Source organism: Oryx dammah, unplaced genomic scaffold (assembly GCF_014754425.2).
Source record: "Oryx dammah isolate SB20612 unplaced genomic scaffold, SCBI_Odam_1.1 HiC_scaffold_22, whole genome shotgun sequence".
NCBI lineage: Eukaryota > Metazoa > Chordata > Mammalia > Artiodactyla > Bovidae > Oryx > Oryx dammah.
In genome coordinates, this window is record NW_024070206.1 from 39,609,936 (window position 1) to 39,633,056 (window position 23,121).

The window sequence follows — 23,121 nt, forward strand, 5'->3', positions numbered from 1 at the left end:
TTTACTTTTAAATTTTCATTTATTATCTACTTCTGGGCAAGCATTGGGTCTTTGTTGCTGTGTGCAGGCTTTCTCTAGTTTCAGTGAGCAGGAGTTGGAGTTACTCTCTAGTTGCAGCGCTCAGCCTTCTCTTGTAGAGCACGGGCTCTGGGCACATGGGCTTGTTACTGTGGCTCCTGGGCTTAGTTGCCCTGTGGCCTGTGGAATCCTCCCAAATCAGTCATCGAACCTGTGTCCCCTACATTGGCAGGCAAACACCCAACTAATGGACACCAGAGAAGTCCCAATGGTCAGTCATCTGAAATATTATCCAAGGACCCGGTTCTCATCCCAGCTCTGCTCAAAGAGCGATTGAAACGGTTCCACTCACCTGTGGCCCCTATTCATCAATAAAGAAGGGATTTTTATTTTTAACTTATCCTTTTCCCACAGGACATCCTAGTGCGCTGAAAAGTGGTGGTTAATCCAGCTTTCTCAGAATAAAGTACAATAGAAAATGCACTGAGAACTGTATTTCTCCTCCTCTGGAGAATTCATACATTCTTTAGAACATGAGGAAAATATATAGTTTTGATAACCCACTTGCACATCAAATTAATTGAGTTAGATTGTAACAGACAGAAGCAGTGGTAAGATTCACACTTCCACTTAATATGTGGAGAATGCCATTGCAGCTAGTCAAAAATAGGAAAGCAGAGGGATTTCTAGCAGAGCAGATGCATTTTATAAAGGGTGCACTCAGAAACCCTTCTCTGCTCACTTTCCCCTATGCCTGTGGTTGGCGCGGAGTCATCTCGCCACCAATCAGCTTGGGCTGAGATGCAGAGATGTCATACATTGCATCCTGTTAGACAGAAGTGAAGACATGGGAAAAGCAGAACCTCTGACCCGGTCCAGCAGTGAGCTGTACTGTGCTGCCCACACATACAATACAGGCAAGACAAGAAAGCCTGCATCCCATGGTGCAAAGGGGCATTCCCTTTTACAAGACTAGCTGAGTGCTAGAAAACGTGAAAAGGCCAAACATCAACACTTGTGACCAGGGCTAAGAATCATTGCCATTTTTATCACGTGGCCCTGGTACCATCATTAATGCCAGATGGGGCTTCAGTAGGGGCTTATGATAAACAGAAGCTTCCCCTAACTGGGCAGTAGTGTCACTGCTTCTGAACTCTGGAGACATGCCTCTGGGATGCCTTCCCGCTCCTGGTGGGAGCAAACACAGTTCAGTTCAGTTCAGTCGCTCAGTCATGTCCAACTCTTTGTGACCCCATGAATCGCAGCACGCCAGGCCTCCCTGTCCATCACCAACTCCCAGAGTTCACTCAGACTCACGTCCAGCGAGTCCGTGATGCCATCCAGCCATCTCATCCTCTGTCGTCCCCTTCTCTTCCTGCCCCCAATCCCTCCCAGCATCAGTCTTTTCCAATGAGTCAACTCTTCGCATGAGGTAGCCAAAGTACTGGAGCTTCAGCTTTAGCATCAGTCCTTCCAAAGAAATCCCAGGGTTGATCTCCTTCAGAATGGACTGGTTGGATCTCCTTGCAGTCCAAGGGACTCTCAAGAGTCTTCTCCAACACCACAGTTCAAAAGCATCAATTTTTCGGCGCTCAGCCTTCTTCACAGTCCAACTCTCACATCCATACATGACCACAGGAAAAACCATAGCCTTGACTAGGCGGACCTTAGTCAGCAAAGTGATGTCTCTGCTTTTGAATATACTATCTAGGTTGGTCATAACTTTTCTTCCAAGGAGTAAGTGTCTTTTAATTTCATGGCTGCAGTCACCATCTGCAGTGAATTTGGAGCCCGAAAAAAATAAAGTCTGACACTGTTTCCACTGTTTCCCCATCTATTTCCCATGAAGTGATGGGACCAGATGCCATGATCTTCGTTTTCTGAATGTTGAGCTTTAAGCCAACTTTTTCGCTCTCCTCTTTCACTTTCATCAAGAGGCTTTTTAGCTCCTCTTCACTTTCTGCCATAAGGGTGGTGTCATCTGCATATCTGAGGTTATTGATATCTTTCCCGGCAATCTTGATTCCAGCTTATGTTTCTTCCAGTCCAGCGTTTCTCATGATGTACTCTGCACAGAAGTTAAATAAGCAGGGTGACAATATACAGCCTTGATGTACTCCTTTTCCTATTTCGAACCAGTCTGTTGTTCCATGTCCAGTTCTAACTGTTGCTTCCTGACCTGCATACAGGTTTCTCAAGAGGCAGGTTAGGTGGTCTGGTATTCCCATCTCTTTCAGGATTTTCCACAGTTTATTGTGATCCACACAGTCAAAGGCTTTGGCATAGTCAAGAAAGCAGAAATAGATGTTTTTCTGGAACTCTCTTGCTTTTTCCATGATCCAGCGGATGTTGGCAATTTGATCTCTGGTTCCTCTGCCTTTTCTAAAACCAGCTTGAACATTAGAGAGTTCACGGTTCACATATTGCTGAAGCTTGGCTTGGAGAATTTTGAGCATTACTTTACTAGCATGTGAGATGAGTGCAATTGTGCGGTAGTTTGAGCATTCTTTTGCATTGCATTTGTTTGGGATTGGAATGAAAACTGACCTTTTCCAGTCCTGTGGCCACTGCTGAGTTTTCCAAATGTGCTGACATATTGAGTGCAGCACTTTCACAGCATCATCTTTCAGGATTTGAAACAGCTCAACTGGAATTCCATCACCTCCACTAGCTTTGTTCGTAGTGATGCTTTCTTTTTTTTTTTTTTTAAATTTATTTATTTATTTTTAATTTTTACTTTACAATTCTGTATTGGTTTTGGCATAGATTGACATGAATCCACCACAGGTGTACATGTGTTCCCAAACATGAACCCCCCTCCCACCCCTCTCCCCACAACATCTCTCTGGGTCATCCCCGCGCGTCAGCCCCAAGCGTGTCATATCCTGCATCAGACATAGACTGGCATTTCGATTCTTACATGATATTATACATGTTTCAATGCCATTCTCCCAAATCATCACACCCTCTCCCTCTCCCTCTGAGTCCAAAAGTCCGCTATACACATCTGTGTCTTTTTTGCTGTCCTGCATACAGGGTCATCATTGCCATCTTCCTAAATTCCATATATATGTTTTAGTATACTGTATTGGTGTTTTTCTTTCTGGCTCACTTCACTCTGTATAATCGGCTCCAGTTTCATCCATCTCATCAGAACTGATTCAAATGTATTCTTTTTAATGGCTGAGTAATACTCCATTGTGTATATGTACCACAGCTTTCTTATCCATTCATCTACTGATGGACATCTAGGTTGTTTCCATGTCCTGGCTATTATAAACAGTGCTGCGATGAACATTGGGGTACATGTGTCTCTTTCAATTCTGGTTTCCTCTGTGTGTATGCCCAACAGTGGGATTGCTGGGTCATAAGGCAGTTCTATTTGCAATTTTTTAAGGAATCTCCACACTGTTCTCCATAGTGGCTGTACTAGTTTGCATTCCCACCAACAGTGTAGGAGGGTTCCCTTCTCTCCACACCCTCTCCAGCATTTATTGCTTGCAGATTTTTGGATCGCAGACATTCTGACTGGTGTGAAGTGGTACCTCATTGTGGTTTTGATTTGCATTTCTCGTAGTGATGCTTTCTAAGGCCCACTTGACTTCACTTTCCAAGATGTCTGGCTCTAGATGAGTGATCACACCATCATGATTATCTGGGTCGTGAAGATGTTTTTTGTACAGTTCTTCTGTGTATTCTTGCCACCTCTTCTTAATATCTTCTGCTTCTGTTAGGTCCATACCATTTCTGTCCTTTATCGAGCCCATCTTTGCATGAAATGTTCCCTTGGTACCTCTAATTTTCTTGAAGAGATCTCTAGTCTTTCCCATTCTGTTTTTTCCTCTCTTTCTTTGCATTGATTGCTGAAGAAGGCTTTCTCATCTCTTCTTGCTATTCTTTGGAACTCTGCATTCAGACACTTATATCTTTCCTTTTCTCCTTTGCTTTTCGCCTCTCTTCACAGCTATTTGTAAGGCCTCCTCAGACAGCCATTTTGCTTTTTTCCATTTCTTTTCCATGGGGATGGTCTTGATCCCTGTCTCCTGTACAATGTCATGAACCTCAGTCCATAGTTCATCAGGCAGTCTATCTATCAGATCTAGGCCCTTAAATCTATTTCTCACTTCCACTGTATAATCATAAGGGATTTGATTTAGGTCATACCTGAATGGTCTAGTGGTTTTCCCTACTTTCTTCAATATAAGTCTGAATTTGATAATAAGGAGTTCATGATCTGAGCCACAGTCAGCTCCTGGTCTTATTTTTGTTGACTGTATAGAGCTTCTCCATCTTTGGCTGCAAAGAATGTAATCAATCTGATTTCGGTGTTGACCATCTGGTGATGTCCATGTGTAGAGTCTTCTCTTGTGTTGTTGGAAGAGGGTGTTTGCTATGACCAGTGCATTTTCTTGGCAAAACTCTATTAGTCTTTGCCCTGCTTCATTCCGCATTCCAAGGCCAAATTTGCCTGTTACTCCAGGTGTTTCTTGACTTCCTACTTTTGCATTCCAGTCCCCTATAATGAAAAGGACATCTTTTTGGGGTGTTAGTTCTAAAAGGTGTGTTCTACACATCTTTCAGTCTGGCATCATCAGTGTGTTCTAGCAAAGATCGTCTCACAAAATCAGTGCTGACTCACTGTATGCTTTTCTTTATGCCAAGTAGTATCGTGGTGTAATTGATCCTCGATCAATGTAGGTTTGAACTACACGAGCCCACTTGCACTTGCAGATTTTTGAAGAGTAAATACTACAGTACTGTATGGACCCTGGTTGGTTGAATCCTTGAATGCAGAAGAACCTTGGATGTGGAGGGGCAACTGTAAATTATACTTGGATTAACCCCCACCTTGTTCAAGGGTCAACTGTGTTTTTAAAGCAGCATGTAGCCTTGGAGGTCATCTCATTGAATCCCATTTTTTCTAGATGAAAAACTGAGGCCTGGAAACTTTTCCTACTAAAAACTTAGTAATTTTAGAGTCCTAAAGCGGTTTTTTTTTTTCAGCTCATTGTTTGCATTTGGCAGTGCTTGTTGTGTCATCTAAGCAACCTCCTGGTTGTCAACCACACAGTGCTCCTCCTGTGTGCTCAGCTGACAGCTCAACCTTGGCTGTCCCCTTGAGGAGCAGAAAAGAAGGACTTTGTGGGATGGGGAAGAACAAGAAGACAGAAAAATAAGCGTCTCTAGGATTCAAACAGCTTGAAAGACTTCAGACTGTTAAACACTGCATTAAATGAAGTGATATCTACAAAGCCTGAAATCCCTCCAGCAGTCCTATGACATGTGAGGGTTCTACTCTAGCTAGCAGGAAAAATTCTACTTGTGGTCAAAAGATTAAGATTATTTTTTGCATTTTTCCCCTTGGCTGCCAACTTTAGGTGGTGGTCAAAATACGGGGTTTCTTGAGATTACAGACTACAGCCCCTCCCCTAAAAGGCAGTGAAATAGTTTCAGAAGGGCCACTTAGTGTCCTGCTCAAAGGATTCCTTTGCATCCCTTTCATGGAGACCGCATCGACAAAATCCCTTTCATTCAGTCATGCTCCTCCATTCCATTTAAGCTATTGAGTTTCCCTAGAGTTGATTGTATTTTGATATTTCCTGGCTATCTAATTAATACTCAGACCTAGTTGATGAGGGATATGTGTTCAAATTTAGCTATTTAATAGTGATAATGATAAACATAAGTATTTTCCATTTACCTAGAAATTTACAGTTGGTAAAGAATTTTTACACATAGGAGCCACACTCTAAGTAGCTGCAGTTTACAGAAAACTGTAAAATTAGGGCCCAGAGTTTAAGTGGTATGCCCAAAGCCACTCTACCGGGAAAACCTCAAGCTCAGAAGTGGAGAGGCCACCTGCCTTGCAACTCAAAGCGTGGTCCCCGGATTGGCAGCCTCAGCATCACCTAGTGTTTGTTTATTTTGGTTGCGCTGGGTCTCCGTCGCTGCACATGGGATTGCTCTAGTTGCCGTGAGTGTGGGCTGTTATTGCAGTGCACGGGCTTCTCGTTGCAACTGGGTTCTCTTGTTGTGGAGCACGGGCTCTAGGGTGCGGGCTTCAGTAGTCACAGCACGTAGGCTCAGAAGATGGGGCACACGGGCTTAGTTGCTCCCCCGCCTGGGGACTCTTCCTGGACATGGGATCGAATCCTGCATTGGCAGGAGGATTCTTATCCACTGAACCACCAGGGAAGACCATCTAGAAGTTGTAGAAAGATAGACTCTCAGACCTTACCCAAGATCTATCAAAGCATAGTCTGAATTTTAACAAGATTCCCAGGTGACTCTTGAAAAACTCTTTCAAACTCTACATAGTATCCAAGAGGACAGCAGTCATAAGATTTTCCCTTTTGCATTCACAGCTCTATGATATAATTAATTTGTGTGTCTGTAAGCAGGGGGCTGTACTGTGTATTAGAGCCCCCTGGATGCCTGGGATTAAATAGATGTACAGTGGCACTCAAGAGGTCCAGCTTTGAAGTCTAAACATCTGAGTTTGAACTCCAGCCCTGCCCAAACCTCAGTTCATGTACCTATAAGATAGGAATAAAAATAGCCCTCCTCATAGGGTTATTGGGAGTAAATGACCTGATACATGTAATAAACGTGTCCCAGCACCTGATGCCTTAGCTGCGTGTAAGTGGTAGATGTTAGGTGCTCAATAAATGTTGAGCAAATGAATGAATAGAAACTTTAAAAAAACCTTCTACAAATGTCAACACTTGGTGCCCTATTGCTCCAAATACATGAAAATGAATTTTAAAATAATATACAGAGGAAGCCTGACATAAGAGGAGAAAAAGGTGGAATGGGTCATAGTGGATCCACGGAAAGCATACAACTCAGAATCAGGAGACTAGAGTTTGGATACCAGCTCTGTCCTTTGCTACCTGTGTGTTAGCACAGGAGCCTATAACACACAAGCTCCTAAGCCTCAGTTTCTTCACCTGGAGAATGGGATCAATGATCCTTTTTATTTTCCCTCAAGTTCTGAAAAAAAAAAAAAAGGTTTTGTAACTGACAGTATCTTTACCACTCAGCACAGCCCTGGCACCTAGGAGATACTCCATAATGGATGTTTCCTCAATTGAAGTAGAGAGTGTTGCCATGTCAACAGGATGAAAACTGGATATTAGAATGGTCTGTGGCCCTCCAAAACACAACCCCAACAAAATCCTGTTCCTTAGTATTTCATTTGACATCATTTTGCCGATGAAGGTCCGTATAGTCAAAGCTGTGGTTTTTCCAGTAGTCATGTACGGTTGTGAGAGCTGGACCATAAAGAAGACTGGGCGCCAAGGAATTGACGCTTTCGAATTATGGTGCTATAGAAGACTCTTGAGAGTCCCTTGGACTTCAAGGAGACCAAACCATTCAATCCTAAAGGAAATCAACCCTGAATATTCATTGGAAGGACTGATGCTAAAGCTGAAGCTCCAATCCTTTGGCCACCTAATGAGAAGAGCTGATTCATTAGAAAAGACCCTGATCCTGGGAAAGATTGAGGGCAGAAGGAGAAGGGGTGACAGAGGATGAGATGGTTGGATGGCATCATTGACTCAATGGACATGAGTTTGAGCAAACTCTGGGAGAGAGTGAAGGAAAGGGAAGCCTGGCATGCTGCAGTCCATGGGGCTGCAAAGAGTCAAACACAGCCTAGTGACTGAACAACAAGTATTTAGTTTCTTGAGGGTAGGAAATGTCTTTCAAAGCTCCCTGTGGGCAGGTGTTGAGGGAGGGAGGTGACCATGAAAGAACTCTGAATTAGAAGTTTGGCTCTGCAACTCAGTACCAGGTGGGAGTACCAGGGAAGATATAAAGGAGAGAAAGGCAGCTAGCCAAAAGGCAAGCAGAGAGAAACTCTAGTTGTAAGAGAACTATGATTTCGAGATCTAGGTGTGATGTCATATGTGAAAGAACATTGCAAAATTAAGAGCTGTAGACACATATAATTATAGAAAGAAAAGACTCTAAGGAACAGTCCTCTAGATCAAATTCATTCCGCGAATCACTGGATCCATGGATGCCGAACTCTACGATACAGAAGGCTGACTGTGCCATTTTATATGAGGGACTTGAGCACCTGTGGATTTTTTGGTACCCATGGATGGTGCTGGAACTGTGTGGTAAATATTTTCAAGCTGGATATTTTACCTGGATTTATTTCCCACAATAGATTGATTAGGGGGAGAAAACAATTATGAAGAAAATTAGCTTCTTCTCTAGAATTTCACTAGGTTATTTCCCAGGTGAGTGGAATTCAGCATGAATTTCTCCATCAAGGAATCTCTTTACTAATACAACCCCGAAACTTTTTGTAAGTAGACTCCTGAGTAAATCAAACCCCACCAGCAGTGTTGGTTGGTGCCACATCACATTCTAGGGTCCACATGACCCCAACAGAAAACTTACAGGCAGAGGCCATACAAACATACCTGCACTTTTTTTTTTTCTCAGAAATCTAGTTTATTTTCCCCACCTCTTTCAGAAATATTCCTCTTACATCAAAAGCAGTGCAGTGATTTAAGAAGAAGTACTCATGGGGTTTGGAGTCAAAGAGAACTACATTCAAATCCTACCCCTTACTTATTAACCATGTGACTCAGAGTAACAGTGTTACTGTCTGTTTTCTCACTTGTAAAATTCCGGGGGGGGGGGGGGGCGGGGCGGGGATCGGATAACAAAACTGGATCGTTGTAAAACTGAAGATAATGCTTACAGGGTGCTTAATCTATTGGCTGGTTCAGTTCAGTTGCTCAGTCGTGTCCGACTCTTCGCAACCCCATGGACTGCAGCATGCTAGACTTCCCTGCCCATACCTTCACATTTTAAAAAGTTCTGTCCTCTTACCAACACTTCTAACAGAGTCTGCTGGAAATGTCAGAGTTTGACAAGATTTCCACACAGCGCAAGTTGGACAATGGTTATTCATCTTTTGAGAGAGATCATAGCAACCCTCTTGCTATTGCCAAAGTCTTAGATTTCATATCATCTTTCTTACACTGTTAATATGTTAGTGGGTTCCTTCTTTGGGTGGTCGAAGTAATGACAAACTATAGATAAGATACATGTAAAGCAGGGTTCTAGTTTTCACTATGATCTGAGCCATAAACTTGAACCCTGGACTGTAAGTGAACCTGATGCTTTTCTCTGTGCTGCTTTTCTGCTTTGCAAACATTCTGCTACATTTCCTTATCAATCATACTTACGAGCAAAGAAGCTGTTCTATTCCAACCCCTCTATTTAAAGTGGATAAAAGGATGAGTGAAAAATAATTATTAAGAATATTTCACAGAAATACAGTGAATGTGGTATTTCTCATACTTAGTTTGTCTCATCATTTTTACAGATTTCTTGTATGCACTAGTGGTTTAGTCGTTAAGTCATATCCAACTCTTGTGACCCCTTGGACTGTAGCCCATCAGGCTCCTCTGTCCATGGGATTTCCTGGGCAAGAATACCGGAGTGGGTAGCCTATCCCTTCTCCAGGGAATCTTCCCAACCCAGGAATTAAACCCAAGTCTCCTGCATTACAGGCAGATTCTTTACAGACTGAGCTACAAGGGAAGCCCCTTTTATATATTGGTACATGAATATTCTACAATAAAAAGGTCAATCTGTCTACTTCCAGGGCTAGTAGCAGATGGATAAAGGAGGATTCTAGAAGAGGGGATCAGCCTCAGTTTGTATAAAAGAACTGAATTTTTTATTTAATTATAAAATGGTCTCTTCAGATTATCTTTTATTTTTACAGCAACCCAGATCACACGACCATAAGAAGTTTATAGCATCATTACCACGCTTAATCCCTCCCACTCAAATCCCTTTATCAACCAGCTACAATTTTTCAAAAGCCTTCTAATATGCAATATGGGATGTTTGAGGTCTGCTTTTCTTAAGGAGAAGAATGCATTGTACCATACTCAATACCAAAAATTCAGTGTAATTTGACTCTTTCTTGCCAGATAACCTCATTTGGGTTTGGTTTCCCTGGTGCGAGCTCAGCTCTCTGCTTCCTGGCAGTCATGCCTCTGGTCCCCTGAGAGAGCTGAATTGGGCAGTCTCTGGGCTTCCTTCTGGTGCCCTGGGAGGGCCCTGAGCCCAACCGGAGGCCACTAACCGAGGCAGTGGTCAGTGGAGGCACGGCGCTCAGGAAGGCTGACATCAAGGAGGCTCTGAGGATCTGTGGCCTTACCTTCATGCTTACAAACTGCATGATTCCTAGAAAGCCACAGGCCTCCCACACTAAAGAATGTGATCTACAACTGCAGTGTCTCCAAGCAGCTTCAGGGAATTTGGAATTCAGGATACAGCTCATTCTGAAGATGCAGATAGCTGAGTCAAGTCCCGGGAAGAAAACCTAGGTTCAGGTCCCAGCAGTGTTCTCTTCTCGAAAAAGCTGGGAGCAGCCGGGGAGGCAGAAATAACTGCTTATTTGTAGGAGGAGGCTGCTTTAACTTTGCTTGAGCAGAAGCCTCGCCAGCTAGATATGTATCGTATATGTCGTCACTTCAGTCATATCTGATTCTGCGACTCTGTGGACTGTAGCCTGCCAGGCTCCTCTGTCCATGGGATTCTCTAGGCAAGAATACTGGAGTGGGTTGCCATGCCCTCCTCCAAGGAATCTTCCTGACCCAGGGTTTGAACCCAGTCACTTATGTCCCCTGCAGGTGGGTTATTTACTGCTGAGCCACCAGGAAAGCCCCCACTGGCATGGGTAGCCATTCCCTTCTCCTGGGATCTTCCCGACTCAGAGATTGAACCCATACCTCTATGTCTCCTGCGTTGGTAGGCAGGTTCTTTACCCCTAGCACCACCTGAGATGCCACAGGTATATTGGGTTAGCCAAAAAGTTCATTGGATTTTCCCATAACATCTTATGAAAGACTTGAAGTTTTTGGCCAACCCCATAGCACTGAAAAAAAGAACTCTTCCTTTCAATATGGCCCAATTGGCAATATTTTTACAACCCTTTTTTCATTCTGACATATCACTTATGTACCTGTGGTTTTATGGCTAAACAAGGAAGCAGTGTTTTGGATGGATTTGGAACAAGGATGGAAGTTGTGCTGTGCCCTACCCATGAGATGCCAGGATTCTGAGTTTGTTCAAAGAAAGAGGATTTGAAATTTCCAGAGGTTGAGGGAAAGCAAAATGTGCTTTGTTAAAAGACTTTGACCGTCTCATGACTCTCTTCTGAACAAAGACATTTGGTCTTTTCAAGTAAAACAAATCCAACAGTCAGACCAGGAGAAAGTAACTGGTTTACGGCCACTCATTTCTGGGGTGGCAGACTAGTGCTCAAAATGAGAAGAGTCCACAGGGTCTCTCCTAAGGTGAAGAGAAAGCCCACCAGCTCCTGTCTGTGGGGTGATTACACGTGTGTGTGCTAAGTCACTTCAGTCGTGTCCTACTGTTTGCGACCCTGTGGACTGTAGCCCTCCAGGCTCCTCTGCCCATGAGATTCTCCAGGCAAGAATACTGGAGTGGGTTGCCATGCCCTCCTCCAAGGGATCTTCCCAACCCAGGGATCGAACCCACGTCTCTTTCGTCTCCTGTTTTAGCAGTCATGCTCTTTACCACTAGTGCCACCTGGGGAGCCCAGGGTAATTACAGTTAGATCCTTAATTAGTATGTGGCGCAGGCTAGAATACAGAACACCTGCCTTGTCATCAACAAACCACAAAGGATGAAATTCTATTCCTGTGCAAATAAGACGTGGGAAGTTTGGAACTTTATGGAAAGCATGAACTTGAAAGTATGAGAGATCATTTCTAAAATGCAGAGTGTATCACACTGCCATTTAGAAGTCATTGGTTTTATACATCAACTTCCCATTGGCTATCTATTTTACATATAGTAATGTATGATGTTTCAATGCTACTCTCTCAAGTCCTCCCAACACAGAGGGGTGGGCTGGGGTGGAGGGTGGGAGGGAGGTCAAGAGGGAGGGGACATATGTAAACTTATGGTTGACTTACGTAGTTGTACGGCAGAAATCAGTACATCATAAAGCAATTATCCTCCAATTAAAAATACATTTTAAAAAAGTCATTTCTGGTTTGCGGTGTGTGTATTTGTGTCAGCCTTTTGGCTGGGAAGGTAAATGTGAGAGAAAGAGGAGATAACAGCAGAGAAAATTCCAAGACAGGCAAGATTGGACAGCGAATGTTTGGCAGTGGGTTCTGAATGCTAAAACCGTGGGTGAAGATTATTTTTCTTGGATCTGTGCAACATGGAGCAAATTCCTGACCCCATCTGGCCCGCTGCCTCAGGGCTTTTGTTCTTCTCTGAAAAGGTGGGGGGAAAGAAAAGGTATCTTGCTCAATTCTAGTTGCTGTCCAAGCTCCTGATTTTTTTTGTTAAACTTTATTTTGAGACAATTATACATTAACATGTAGCTGTAACAATATAGAGAGATCTGCTCAGTTTCCCCATCAGTGGTAACATCTTGCAGCTCTGTGTACAAGGTTACAACCAGGTTATGGACATTGATACATGTTTAAGGTACATAATGTTTCTGTTCCCACAAAGGTACCTAGTTTTGCCCTTTTATAATCATACCCTCTTCCCTCCAGCCCTCACTTTCTCCTCAACCCCTGGCAATTGCTAACCTGTGCTGTCTTTTTGTAGTCTTCTAATTTTAAAAATGTTAGATAAATGGAATCATCCAGTATCTAACTTATGGATTGACTTCTTTCACTCAGCATAATTCTTTGTAGATCCAACCAGGTTTTGCAGTAGTCTTTTTTTCCTTGATGTGTAGTATTCCATGGAATGGGTATATCAGTTTGTTTAACTGTTAACCTGTCAAAGGACATCTGAGTTGCCTTGATTTTGGCTACTATGAATAAATCCACTAATAAAAAGTTTTAACTTTCCTGGAAAAATGCCAGGAGTACCTTGGGTGGGTTGTGTGGTAGCTGCATGTTTCATTTTTGGTTTGGTTTCATTTCTTATGATGGTCAAATATTTTCTAGAGTAGTGAGCCATTTTACATTCTCACAGCAATATATGAATGATCCAGTTTCTTCTCATCTTCATCAGAATTTCAGTCAGTTCAGTCATTCATTCATGTCTCTTTGTGACCCCATGGAGTGCACCATGCCAGGTTTCTCTATCCATCACCAATTCCTGATCAAACTCATGTCCATCGAGTTGGTGATGCCATCCAACCATCTCATCCTCTGTCGTCCCCTTCTCCTCCTGCCTTCAATCTTTCCCAGCATCAGGGTCTTTTCCAGTGAGTCAGTTCTTCACGTTAGGTGGCCAAAGTATTGGAGCTTTAGCATCAGTCCTTCTAATGAATATTCAGGACTCATTTCCTTTAGGATTGACTGGTTGGATCTCCTTGCAGTCCAAGGAAAGTTCAGTTCAGCTCAAGTCGCTCAGTCATGTCTGACTCTTTGTGACCCCATGGACTGCAGCACACCAGGCTTCCCTGTCCATCACCAACTCCTGGAGCTTGCTCAAACTCATGTCTGTCGAATCAGTGATGCCATCCAACCATCTCAACTTCTGTTGTCCCCTTCTCCTGCTTTCAATCTTTCCCTGCTTTCAATCTGGGGAATATTGAAGTCAAAGGCAAATCACTTTAGTATTCTTGCCTCGAGAACCCCATGAACATCAGAATTTCAGATGTTACTATTTCTTATTCTGGTCATTCTGATAAGTGTCTAGTGATATCGTGTTACAGTTTGTTTGTTTTTTTCACTAATCTAGTGGCTGATAATGTTGACTGTCATTTCATGTGCTCATCTGTATATCCTCCTGAGTGAAATGTCTGTCAGTGTCTTTTGCCCTTTTCCCAATTGATTTCTGAGTTTTGAGAGTTCTTATTCTAGATACACGTCCTCTGTCAGATGTGTGGTCTGCAAATATTTTCTCCTGGTTTATACCTTATATTTGTATCTGCTTCACATGAACAACAGTTTTTAATTTTGGTGAAGTCCAATTTGTCAATTTTCCCCTTGTGAGGATCGTGTTTTCCGTTGTCTAAAACATAAAACTCTTCATCAGGGCCCTAGATCCCAAAGCTTTTCTTTTATTTTAGAATTTGTCTGAAAGTTTGATAGTTCTGCATTTCACATTTACACAGTGATCTATTTTGAGATCATCTTTTTTAAAATGTGAAATTTATAGACAATAACTTGTCTACATGTGCCAGACAATCCAGAGAAAAATGTTCACCTGACCAGCCACCCCCACTTAGATCTCCACCCTCACAAGGCCATACCTCTCTGAGCATCTTCTATATCCCAGGAGTGTACCAGGCACTCTCCAGGAGTTGCGAATCAATGGCAAAGGCTGGCTTTTACAATGATGCCCTGTGGACTTAACAGCAGAGTCTGTCCGACTCAGTTAGGACTTGTTACCCTAGTTGCGTCATACTGAGAGACTGCTCTGCTGCTCCTAGCCTCAGTCTTTTCATTTTAATAAGATGGATTTGAGGTTTGAATTAGATAAAATATGTCAAATGAGTTGTACAGGGGTATTCAATAAATGGCCTCATTCTTCCCCAAATTGATCCATTACAGCTGTTGAAAACTTCGCAATGGGCTGTTGTAGTCAGAACAGAAAAAGGCCAATTGTGTACAGCTGACCTTGACTTTTCTAAGGGCTAATTATCTGGTTTATAGAAAAACTAGGAATCTTACACTCTTGCTTCCTAGCTTCATAGCCAGCATTTTGCCTAGTAACATAGCTACTCGTACTAGCTAAATAAAGACAGCAACTGAAAAATTTTTTCTGATTCAGTTAAAATATCTCAAAGATGGGAGGAAAAGGAACTGATGTGGATGGGAACAGATTTTTTTTAACCAGACTTTTTTAGTTTTATTAACTCTTGTTAAATTATAGGAAAGATATGAAACACTCATAAAATTAAATTCTATGAAGTACGTAAGGAATTTCTATTAAGGGGGGAAAAATTGGCTTACCTGACATCAGTTCTTGAAACCATTCACATTAAATTTTTTGATTTTTATACAAGCCAAATTATATAAATGACTTTTGAACTCTCTTACTGAATGGTATAACACACAATTCAGCTGTTGCCATTGCTTGTCATCTCAGCACCTACCATTTTGTTTGTTGTTTTTTCTTTACCTTTTCACCATCTACTCTTTCCCTTATTAAAAAAAAAAATTGTAAACTGCCAAATGCCTCTCTTTAAAAAAACAAATTGATTATTGTTTGTGCTGATTATTGGCTGTGCTGGGTCTCCATTGCTACAGATGGACTCTCTCTAGTTACAGTGAGTGTGGGCTACTCTCTAATTCCAGTGTGCGGGCTTCCCAGGATGGTGGCTTCTCTTGCTGTAGAGCTCAGGCTCGAAGGTGCACAGGGCTCAGTAGCTGTGGTGCCCAGGCTTAGTTGCTCTGCGGCATGTGGAATCTTCCTGGACCAGAGATCAAACCCATGTCCCTTGCGTCAGCAGGCACATGCCCAACCACGGGCCCACCAGGGAAGTCCCTCTTTTCTCTTGCTTAAAATCTTTGTCCCAGGGACATCTGCAGAACTATGTCTGGGATTAATCACATTGTGTTGGATCTGTCATAAATATTTTATTTTTGTACAGTTGATTTTAAACTAAACAAGTACCAAAGGCTTTTCCGAAATGGCCACATATAGAAAACATAGACAAGCAATGTGCAGGGCGAAGGCTTAGGTGGCAGGTAGAGAGGGGTGATTTCTAATTGGGGGTGGTGGGAAGACCCCTGCAGCTCCCACGAATCTGCACCTCCCACGAATCTGCACCTCGGGTTCTTTTTAGTAGCATCTGCTTAAGCCACAAGCAGCCGCCCTAGGTCTCATTCACCCCCAACCTGGGACCCCCAAAACCCAGAGCTCACAAGCATTTCTCAGCCTCTGGAATCGGATCTACCCTTCATTAATTTACTTTATCATTTAGTCAAAGCATGATTTGAATATAAATAGCAAATTCATATAAAAGAAAGTAATTCCTTGGTGGTGTGTATATATGTGTGTGTGTATACATAAATATACACACATATAAGTTTGATCCTGGCATTGTTTATAATGCTTATCCTGTTAAAAGTAAACACATCTTTTAATTAGAAGAATAAGCCTATGTTGATACTAGATATAAAATCTGCAAATTAACCAAACTTTGAGAAAGTCAGTACTTTAATTGATGTTAGCATTTAATACCTCACTGGGGGCCCTGGGTCCTCAGATTATATACGAACACATAATTCCCATCACACCAGGCTATCAGGGTGGGGGAAGGTAAAAAAATTCCCTTTATAGGACTGTTATTATATAAATACTCTCAAACTATAATCAATCAACCCAAGGATTGATAGAATATTGTAGCTGAGAAACCTAGTGTTTGGCTGACTTTCTCTCATATGATACAATCAGTTGAATGTGGATATTTTGTGCATTTTTTGATTTTCTCTTCCATTGCTGGCCACACTCAGTGAACTAAATTATAACTCTCTGCTCCTATGTTTTCATCACATTAAATGCTTTTTTCTTTCTTTCTTTTTTTTTTTTTTTGTTGTTGTTCTATGCCAGTATCCCGTTTCTCAGAGGAACATTTCATCTCGACAGCCAGGGAGAGAGCCTGGATGCTCAAGGTAAGGTTTAAACATAAATTATGTTGCACGACTCCCTGTTTACAGATTAAATTGGAGTGTGTATTATTGATGCCTTTGTAACAAACTTATTTTCAAAATTCCAATATACAGTTAAAGCGAGTATTCCAGTAAACATGCTTCACTCGAACATTATTTTTCAAACAACATTCCATTTCCTATGTGTACCAAGAGCTGATTAGCTGTTATCAGCAATTCCTCTAAAAGTGCTCGAGCCAGTTAAAGTTTAATTTTGGAGATTTTCCTGGTGAGAAGTGAAGTGAGGAAATACCAAGATACCTCACGATATTTCTAATTATGAAGAAGGGATTATTTGTTAAAAATCCAGGCCACTGCTTCATTGCCTTTAAAATAGAGATGGGTCTCTTAAAGGAGATGAAAGCTCAGAAAGCGTCATTTTTTTTCAGTTTGGGATTTGTGTTTGAGACACAATCATTTGACCTTCTGTTATTTCCCGCTAGTGCTCTATCTAATATTCCAGGAGCTCACTAGAACAAAGGAACAATTAACTGAAATTCCACCAGATGGCAATATTTGGAAAGCCATTCTGAGAGATTTCAAAGCTGTTCACACAGGGAATAGTCTCACCAAGTGTAACATCCTGGGTTTCATTCGGGGTGCTCTAAAGATCTTTGGTTTTATTTTTTTTTTGCCCATAGCATTGAAACTTTTACAGGGGTAGGGGACAGATGTATGTGTTTGGGGGTGGGAGGGGTGGAGTATGTGCTGTTTTATTTTGTATCATTCTGAAAGGACAAAATTAGCAACTTCATTCTTCAATAATTTTCCAAACAGTGTTGATGAGTATTAAAAGCTCAAATCAATCGGTAATATACCGTGTTTGTCTTGGGATCTCTTTGGGATAAAATGCTATGGTTGATGGTCATTTTAAAATAAATTATTTGATTAGAGAAACTGAGAATTCATAAGAGTAGAATTTTAAGGAGTTGACTAGATATTAAACCAAGTGATTACAGGTACAAAATTCTTACTTGCAATGATTTGAAGTGATTTAGGTTTATTTAAATAGGATGAGTAAATTTGCCCCTTTTACTCTAATGAAAGTAGAGATGCTGTGTGTACCCTGAGTGGTGCCCAAACAGCTAGACTCTTCAAGAACCAGAGCTGAACCTAGGACAGAGCTGAGACAGAGGGAAGGAAGTAGAAAGACATCTGAGAGCAACTGAAATAGAAGAACCACTAAGAGGAGCCGCCTGAGCTTTCTGTATGCACGTAAAAGCAGCCCCTAACACAACCCTTCTCTACTGTTGGTGGGAATGTAAGTGGCTATACTACGGAAAACAGTAGGAAGGTTTCTCAGGAAACTAAAAACAGAATTACCATATGATCCAGCAATTCCATTTCTGGCATATATCCAGACAAAACTATAATTCAAAAAGACATATGCACCCCTGTGTTCGTAGCAGCACTGTTGACCAAAGCCAAGACATGGAAGCCCCCTAAGTGACCATCAGCAGGGAAATGGATAAAGATGATGGGGTAGTCAACGGAATAATACTCAGCCGTGAAAAGAGTGAAATAATGCCATTCGCAGTAACATGGATGCAACTAGAGATTACCAAACTAAGTGAAATAAGTCATAAAGAGAAAGACAAATACCATGTGATATCACTTCTGTGTGGAATCTAAAATATGGCACAAATGAACACATCTGTGAAACGGAAACAGGCTCGTGGATGTAGAGAGCAGACCCGTGGATGCCAAGGAGGAGGCGGGTGACAAGGGCTGGAGTGAGAGCCTGGGGTCAGCAGACGGAAGCTATTATGCAGAGAATGGAGAAACAAGGTGCTGCTGGATAGCACAAGGGACTGCATCCGATGCCCTATGACAAACCATGATCGAGAATAATACTTTTTAAAGAACGTATAGATAGGTGGAAAGCTGAATCACTTTGCTGTACAGCATTATAAATCAACTATCAGTTCAGTTCAGGCACTCAGTTGTGCCCGACTCTTTGTGACCCCATGGTCTGTAGCACGCCAGGCTTCCCTGTCCATCATCAACTTCCAGAGCTTGCTCAAACTCAGGTCCATCGAATCGGTGATGCCAACCATTTCATCCTCTGTCATCCCCTTCTGCACCTGCCTTCAATCTTTCCCAGCATCAGGGTCATTTCCAAAGAGTCAGTTCTTCCCATCAGGTGGCCAAAGTACTGGAGTTTCAGCTTCAGCATCAGTCCTTCCAGTGACTATTCAGGGCTGATTTCCTCTAGGATGGACTGGTTGGATCTCCTTGCAGTCCAAGGGACTCTCGAGTCTTCTCCAACTTTACAGTTCAAAAGCATCAGTTCTTCAGCACTCGGCTTTCTTTATGGTCCCACTCTCACATCCATACATGACTACTGGAAAAACCATAGCCTTGACTAGATGAACTTCTGTTGGCAAAGTAAATGTCTCTGCTTTTTAATATGCTGTCTAGGTGGGTCATAATTTTCCTTCCAAGGAGCAAGCGTCTTTTAATTTCATGGCTGCAGTCACCGTCTGCAGTGATTTTGGAGCCCCCACAATAAAGTCTCTCACTGTTGCCATTGTTTCTCCATCTATTTGCCATGAAGTGATGGGACCAGATGCCATGATCTTAGTTTTTTGAATCTTGAGTTTTAAGCCAGCTTTTTCACTCTCCTCTTTCACTTTCATCAAGAGGCTCTTCAGTTCCTCTTCACTTTCTGCCATAAGGGTGGTATCATCTGCATATCTGAAGTTATTGATACTTCTCTCAGCAATCTTGATTTCAGCTTGTGCTTCATCCAGTCTGGCATTTCACATGAGGTACTCCAAATATAAGTTAAATAAGGGTGACAGTATACAGCCTTGACGTACTCCTTTCCCAGCTTGGAACCAGTCTGTTGTTCCACATCCAGTTCTAACTGTTGCTTCTTGACCTACATACAGATTTCTTAGGAGGCCGGTAAGGTGGTCTGGCTATACGTCATTCAAAAAAAGAAAAGTAGTCTCTGGACAGGCATTGACTACCCTTTGAAACCTGCTCCTGGCTCAGTGGGTAAAGAATCCACCTGCAGAGCAGGAGGCATGGAGACTTGGGTTCAACCCCTGCATCAGGAAGGTTCCCTGGAGGAAGAAAATGGCAACTCACTCCAGTACTTAGCTGGGAAAATCCCATGGACAGAGCAACCTGGCAGGCTATAGTCCAAAGTGTCACAAAAGAGTCAGATGACTAAGCACCTAAGCACATACATACACTTGTGCCCCGGGAGGGTGCCCATAGATCTGGTGTCCAGGACTATCCTACGTAACTTCTGTTGTCCTGGAATAGTATCTACTTAGCACTCCCTTTCACCCTCAAAATTCTGCTTGGTTAATAAGGTGATTGTATAATTTATCTTCTATGCTGGCATGTTTGAAGAAAAAAATAATAGAAAAAAATTGACCCTAAACTGGGCATCTGTGTATAAATCTCCTTATATAGCTTATATAACAAATTATTTTTCTGTAAAGAGCTACATTGTAAATACTTTCCTGCTTTGTGGGTTGATCATACAGTCTCTGTCACAAGTATCCAACTCGTCATAGAATGAAAACACAATGAACGTAAGTGAATGGACCTGGCTGCTGCTGCTGCTGCTAAATCGCTTCAGTCGTGTCCGACTCTTAGCAATCCCATGGACTGCAGCCCACCAGGCTCCTCCGTCCTTGGGAGTGTCCAGGCAAGAACACTGGAGTGTGTTGCCATTTCCTTCTTCAATGCATGAAAGTGAAAAGTGAAAGGGAAGTCACTCAGTCGTGTCCGACTCTTTGCAACCCCATGGACTGCAGCCCACCAGGCTCCTCTGTCCATGGGAGTTTCCAGGCAAGAGTACTGGAGTGGGTTGCCATTGCCTTCTCCGGGACCGAGTTGGGTTCCAATAGAATTTTGTTGACAAATACAGGTAGCCAGTGGCATTAGGCTGGCAGGTTTACAGCTTTAATGTGAGGTAATACATGGTCAGGGGACAGGAGATGGTAGTGATTCAAGCAGACAGCCATCCTTCACTCCTCTGCCTTCTCTTCATACCCCTGGCTGGGTGGCAGCCTCCTCATTTAACCCCATCAAAAACCAGTATGAATAGTTTCCTTGAGTGAGTGATCTCGTCCTCATTTGTGTGGTTCCTGAGATTCCCTTGCTGGGTCTAATTTCTTGCTTCTCATCCAAACTTGTTTCTGTATCTGCACACCATGCCTATGCTTTGTATTCATGACACAGAATAACATCCTTACTCAGTACCACTTGAGTGCTACAGTTAAATATGGGAGTGACAGCATTAGCAGACATTTTGATTTACACTTTGATGATGTCTGCTCATTCTCTCGGTCATGCTCTAGTCTTTGAGACCCCATGGACTGTAGCCTGCCAGTCTCCACTGTGCATGGAATTCTCCAGGCAATAATACTGGAGTGGCTTGCCACTTTGACTCTCACTAAATAGCTGTCTATGGGAAATATAGCCACATTAGAGATGGGTTAATGTTGACTCTACCAAATTTTTTTTTATTATAAAAACAATAAATTTAAGGGAAACTTTGAGGAAAAAATATACCTACCAACACCATTCTAAAATAATTATTTTTCTTTTTTGTGCATATTTGCTATTCCCATAAGTATTTCTGTTTTTCTAGAGTGGGTAACAGTGCATGTGAACTCTGTGTTTTATTTAGCATTAGTCACAAGAATCTTTCATGAGTAATTGGAAAGATCACTAGGACAAAATAGTATTATATTGCATCAATGTCCCATAATAGTCACTAATTTTTCACTAAAAAATGCTGTACTAACTTTTTTTTGTACATTTTGTTATTGTTTTGGTTGGTTTGGTTTGTTTTTTTCCTTAGGACAATATCCCAGAAGTAATATTATCCAAGGATGTGACCAGTTTTATGACTTTTAGTCTAGTTTACCGTATCTTTTCTTAAGAGGTTTGGAGTATTCTACCAGTGTTTGCAATTTGAGGGTATTAGCCTTACCACAACTTTATAAGAAATAGTACTTAATTTAATAGTAATTAATGTCTTCTATATTTAAAGAACTGGGACAGTTACTTTGTGTATGTGAATGTATGCTTGTATGCATATAGATGACATTCTACTTCCACAAGTATTTATTGAGTGCCTACTATGAACTATCACTGGGACAGACTGAAGGCAGCTGGATGGCATCACTGATACAATGGACATGAAATCAGGCAAACTCCAGGAGATGGTGAGGGACAGGGAGGCCTGGCATGCGGCAGTCCATGGGGTCGCTAGGAGTCAGACATAACTAGGCAACTGAAGAACAGCAAGTATGAACTATGTATAATAGCGTTTTAATGGTGAGCAGAGGATAGCTTCTGTGTGACTTTGATCTTACTAGGGAGTTAAGATACACACATAAATAACTGTAATAAAATTTAGATGAGACACATCATGGAAGAAACACAGTAACAATATGATGGGCATTTGGGAGGGATGAGGGGAAATAGAGATGGTGTCTGAGCTGAACTTTGAACATAAGTTGCGTTGGGATGCTTGGAGGTGGTAAGATTTGCCTTTCATTCCATAAGCATGTCTTGATTGCCAACTACATGCCAAGTCCGCTGCTTCAAGCCAGGAGTATAAAGGGGAAAAGACAGAGCTCTTAAAGTTTATTCTCTAGTGGGATAAACAGCCTTTTAAAAAACAAAAAAAGTTGTATGCTCAGGGGGCATGGAGGGGTGGGATGAATTAGAAGATGGAATTGACATATATACACTCTTGATGCTGTGTATAAAATACATATATATGTGTATATATAATAGATACCTAAGGAGAACCCACTGTGAGCACAGGGAACTCTACTCAGTGCTCTGTGATGACCTAAATGAGAAGGAAATCCAAAAACGAGGGCGTATATGAAAACATGTAGCCAACTTTGCTGTACAGCAGAAACTAACATAACATTGTAAAGCAAGAATACTTCAATAAAAATGAATAAAAAATAAATACATAAAATTTTCTGTACCCCCCCCCCAAAAGTATAAGTGTGATCAGTGGGATGGCTCAACTAGCAGAGGGTGCAAGCAGGAGGGATGAAACTAGGGCTTTTTTGAGCAGGGACTTTTCCCTGGCTCCTCTTCTGGCACCATCTTCATCTGCAGTTATCATGTTAGAATCTGTGGGAGACATGCTTCTGGAAGTCTGAAGTTATTCTGCCTGTACTGACCAACATTCCAGTTGACACCAGCCTCCATTTACAGTTCGTGGCCCCAGGGAGCACATTCACTGGTGCACAAAACCTGAGGCTGGGATCAGGAAGACCTCCATCCAACCCTCGCCAGCTGATAACTGAGGCAAAGCACTAAGAAGCGCAGAGTTTCCTGTGTGTTTTGTTTTGTAACAGCTGGAAGGAACCTCAGTAATCATCCAGCTCGTTTGACAGGTGAACGTTGTTGGGTGCAGAGAGCTGGGTGACTAGCCTAGTGTCAGACATTTGGTGACAAAGCCAGG

General features: G+C 42.1%; 1 protein-coding gene across 2 annotated transcripts in view; it reads left to right on the forward strand.

Moving 5' to 3' along the window:
• Positions 1–23,121, forward strand: part of MAPRE2 (microtubule associated protein RP/EB family member 2) — a 187,460-nt gene that overhangs the window by 15,579 nt on the left and 148,760 nt on the right. For both annotated transcript variants that reach the window (XM_040264857.1, XM_040264855.1), the window contains exon 2: positions 16,564–16,625. Coding sequence is in view for 1 of the 2 variants with exons in the window: in XM_040264855.1 (XP_040120789.1) it covers positions 16,564–16,625 (62 nt within the window). In the remaining variant the exon portion in view is untranslated. The remainder of the gene's footprint in view (positions 1–16,563; positions 16,626–23,121) is intronic.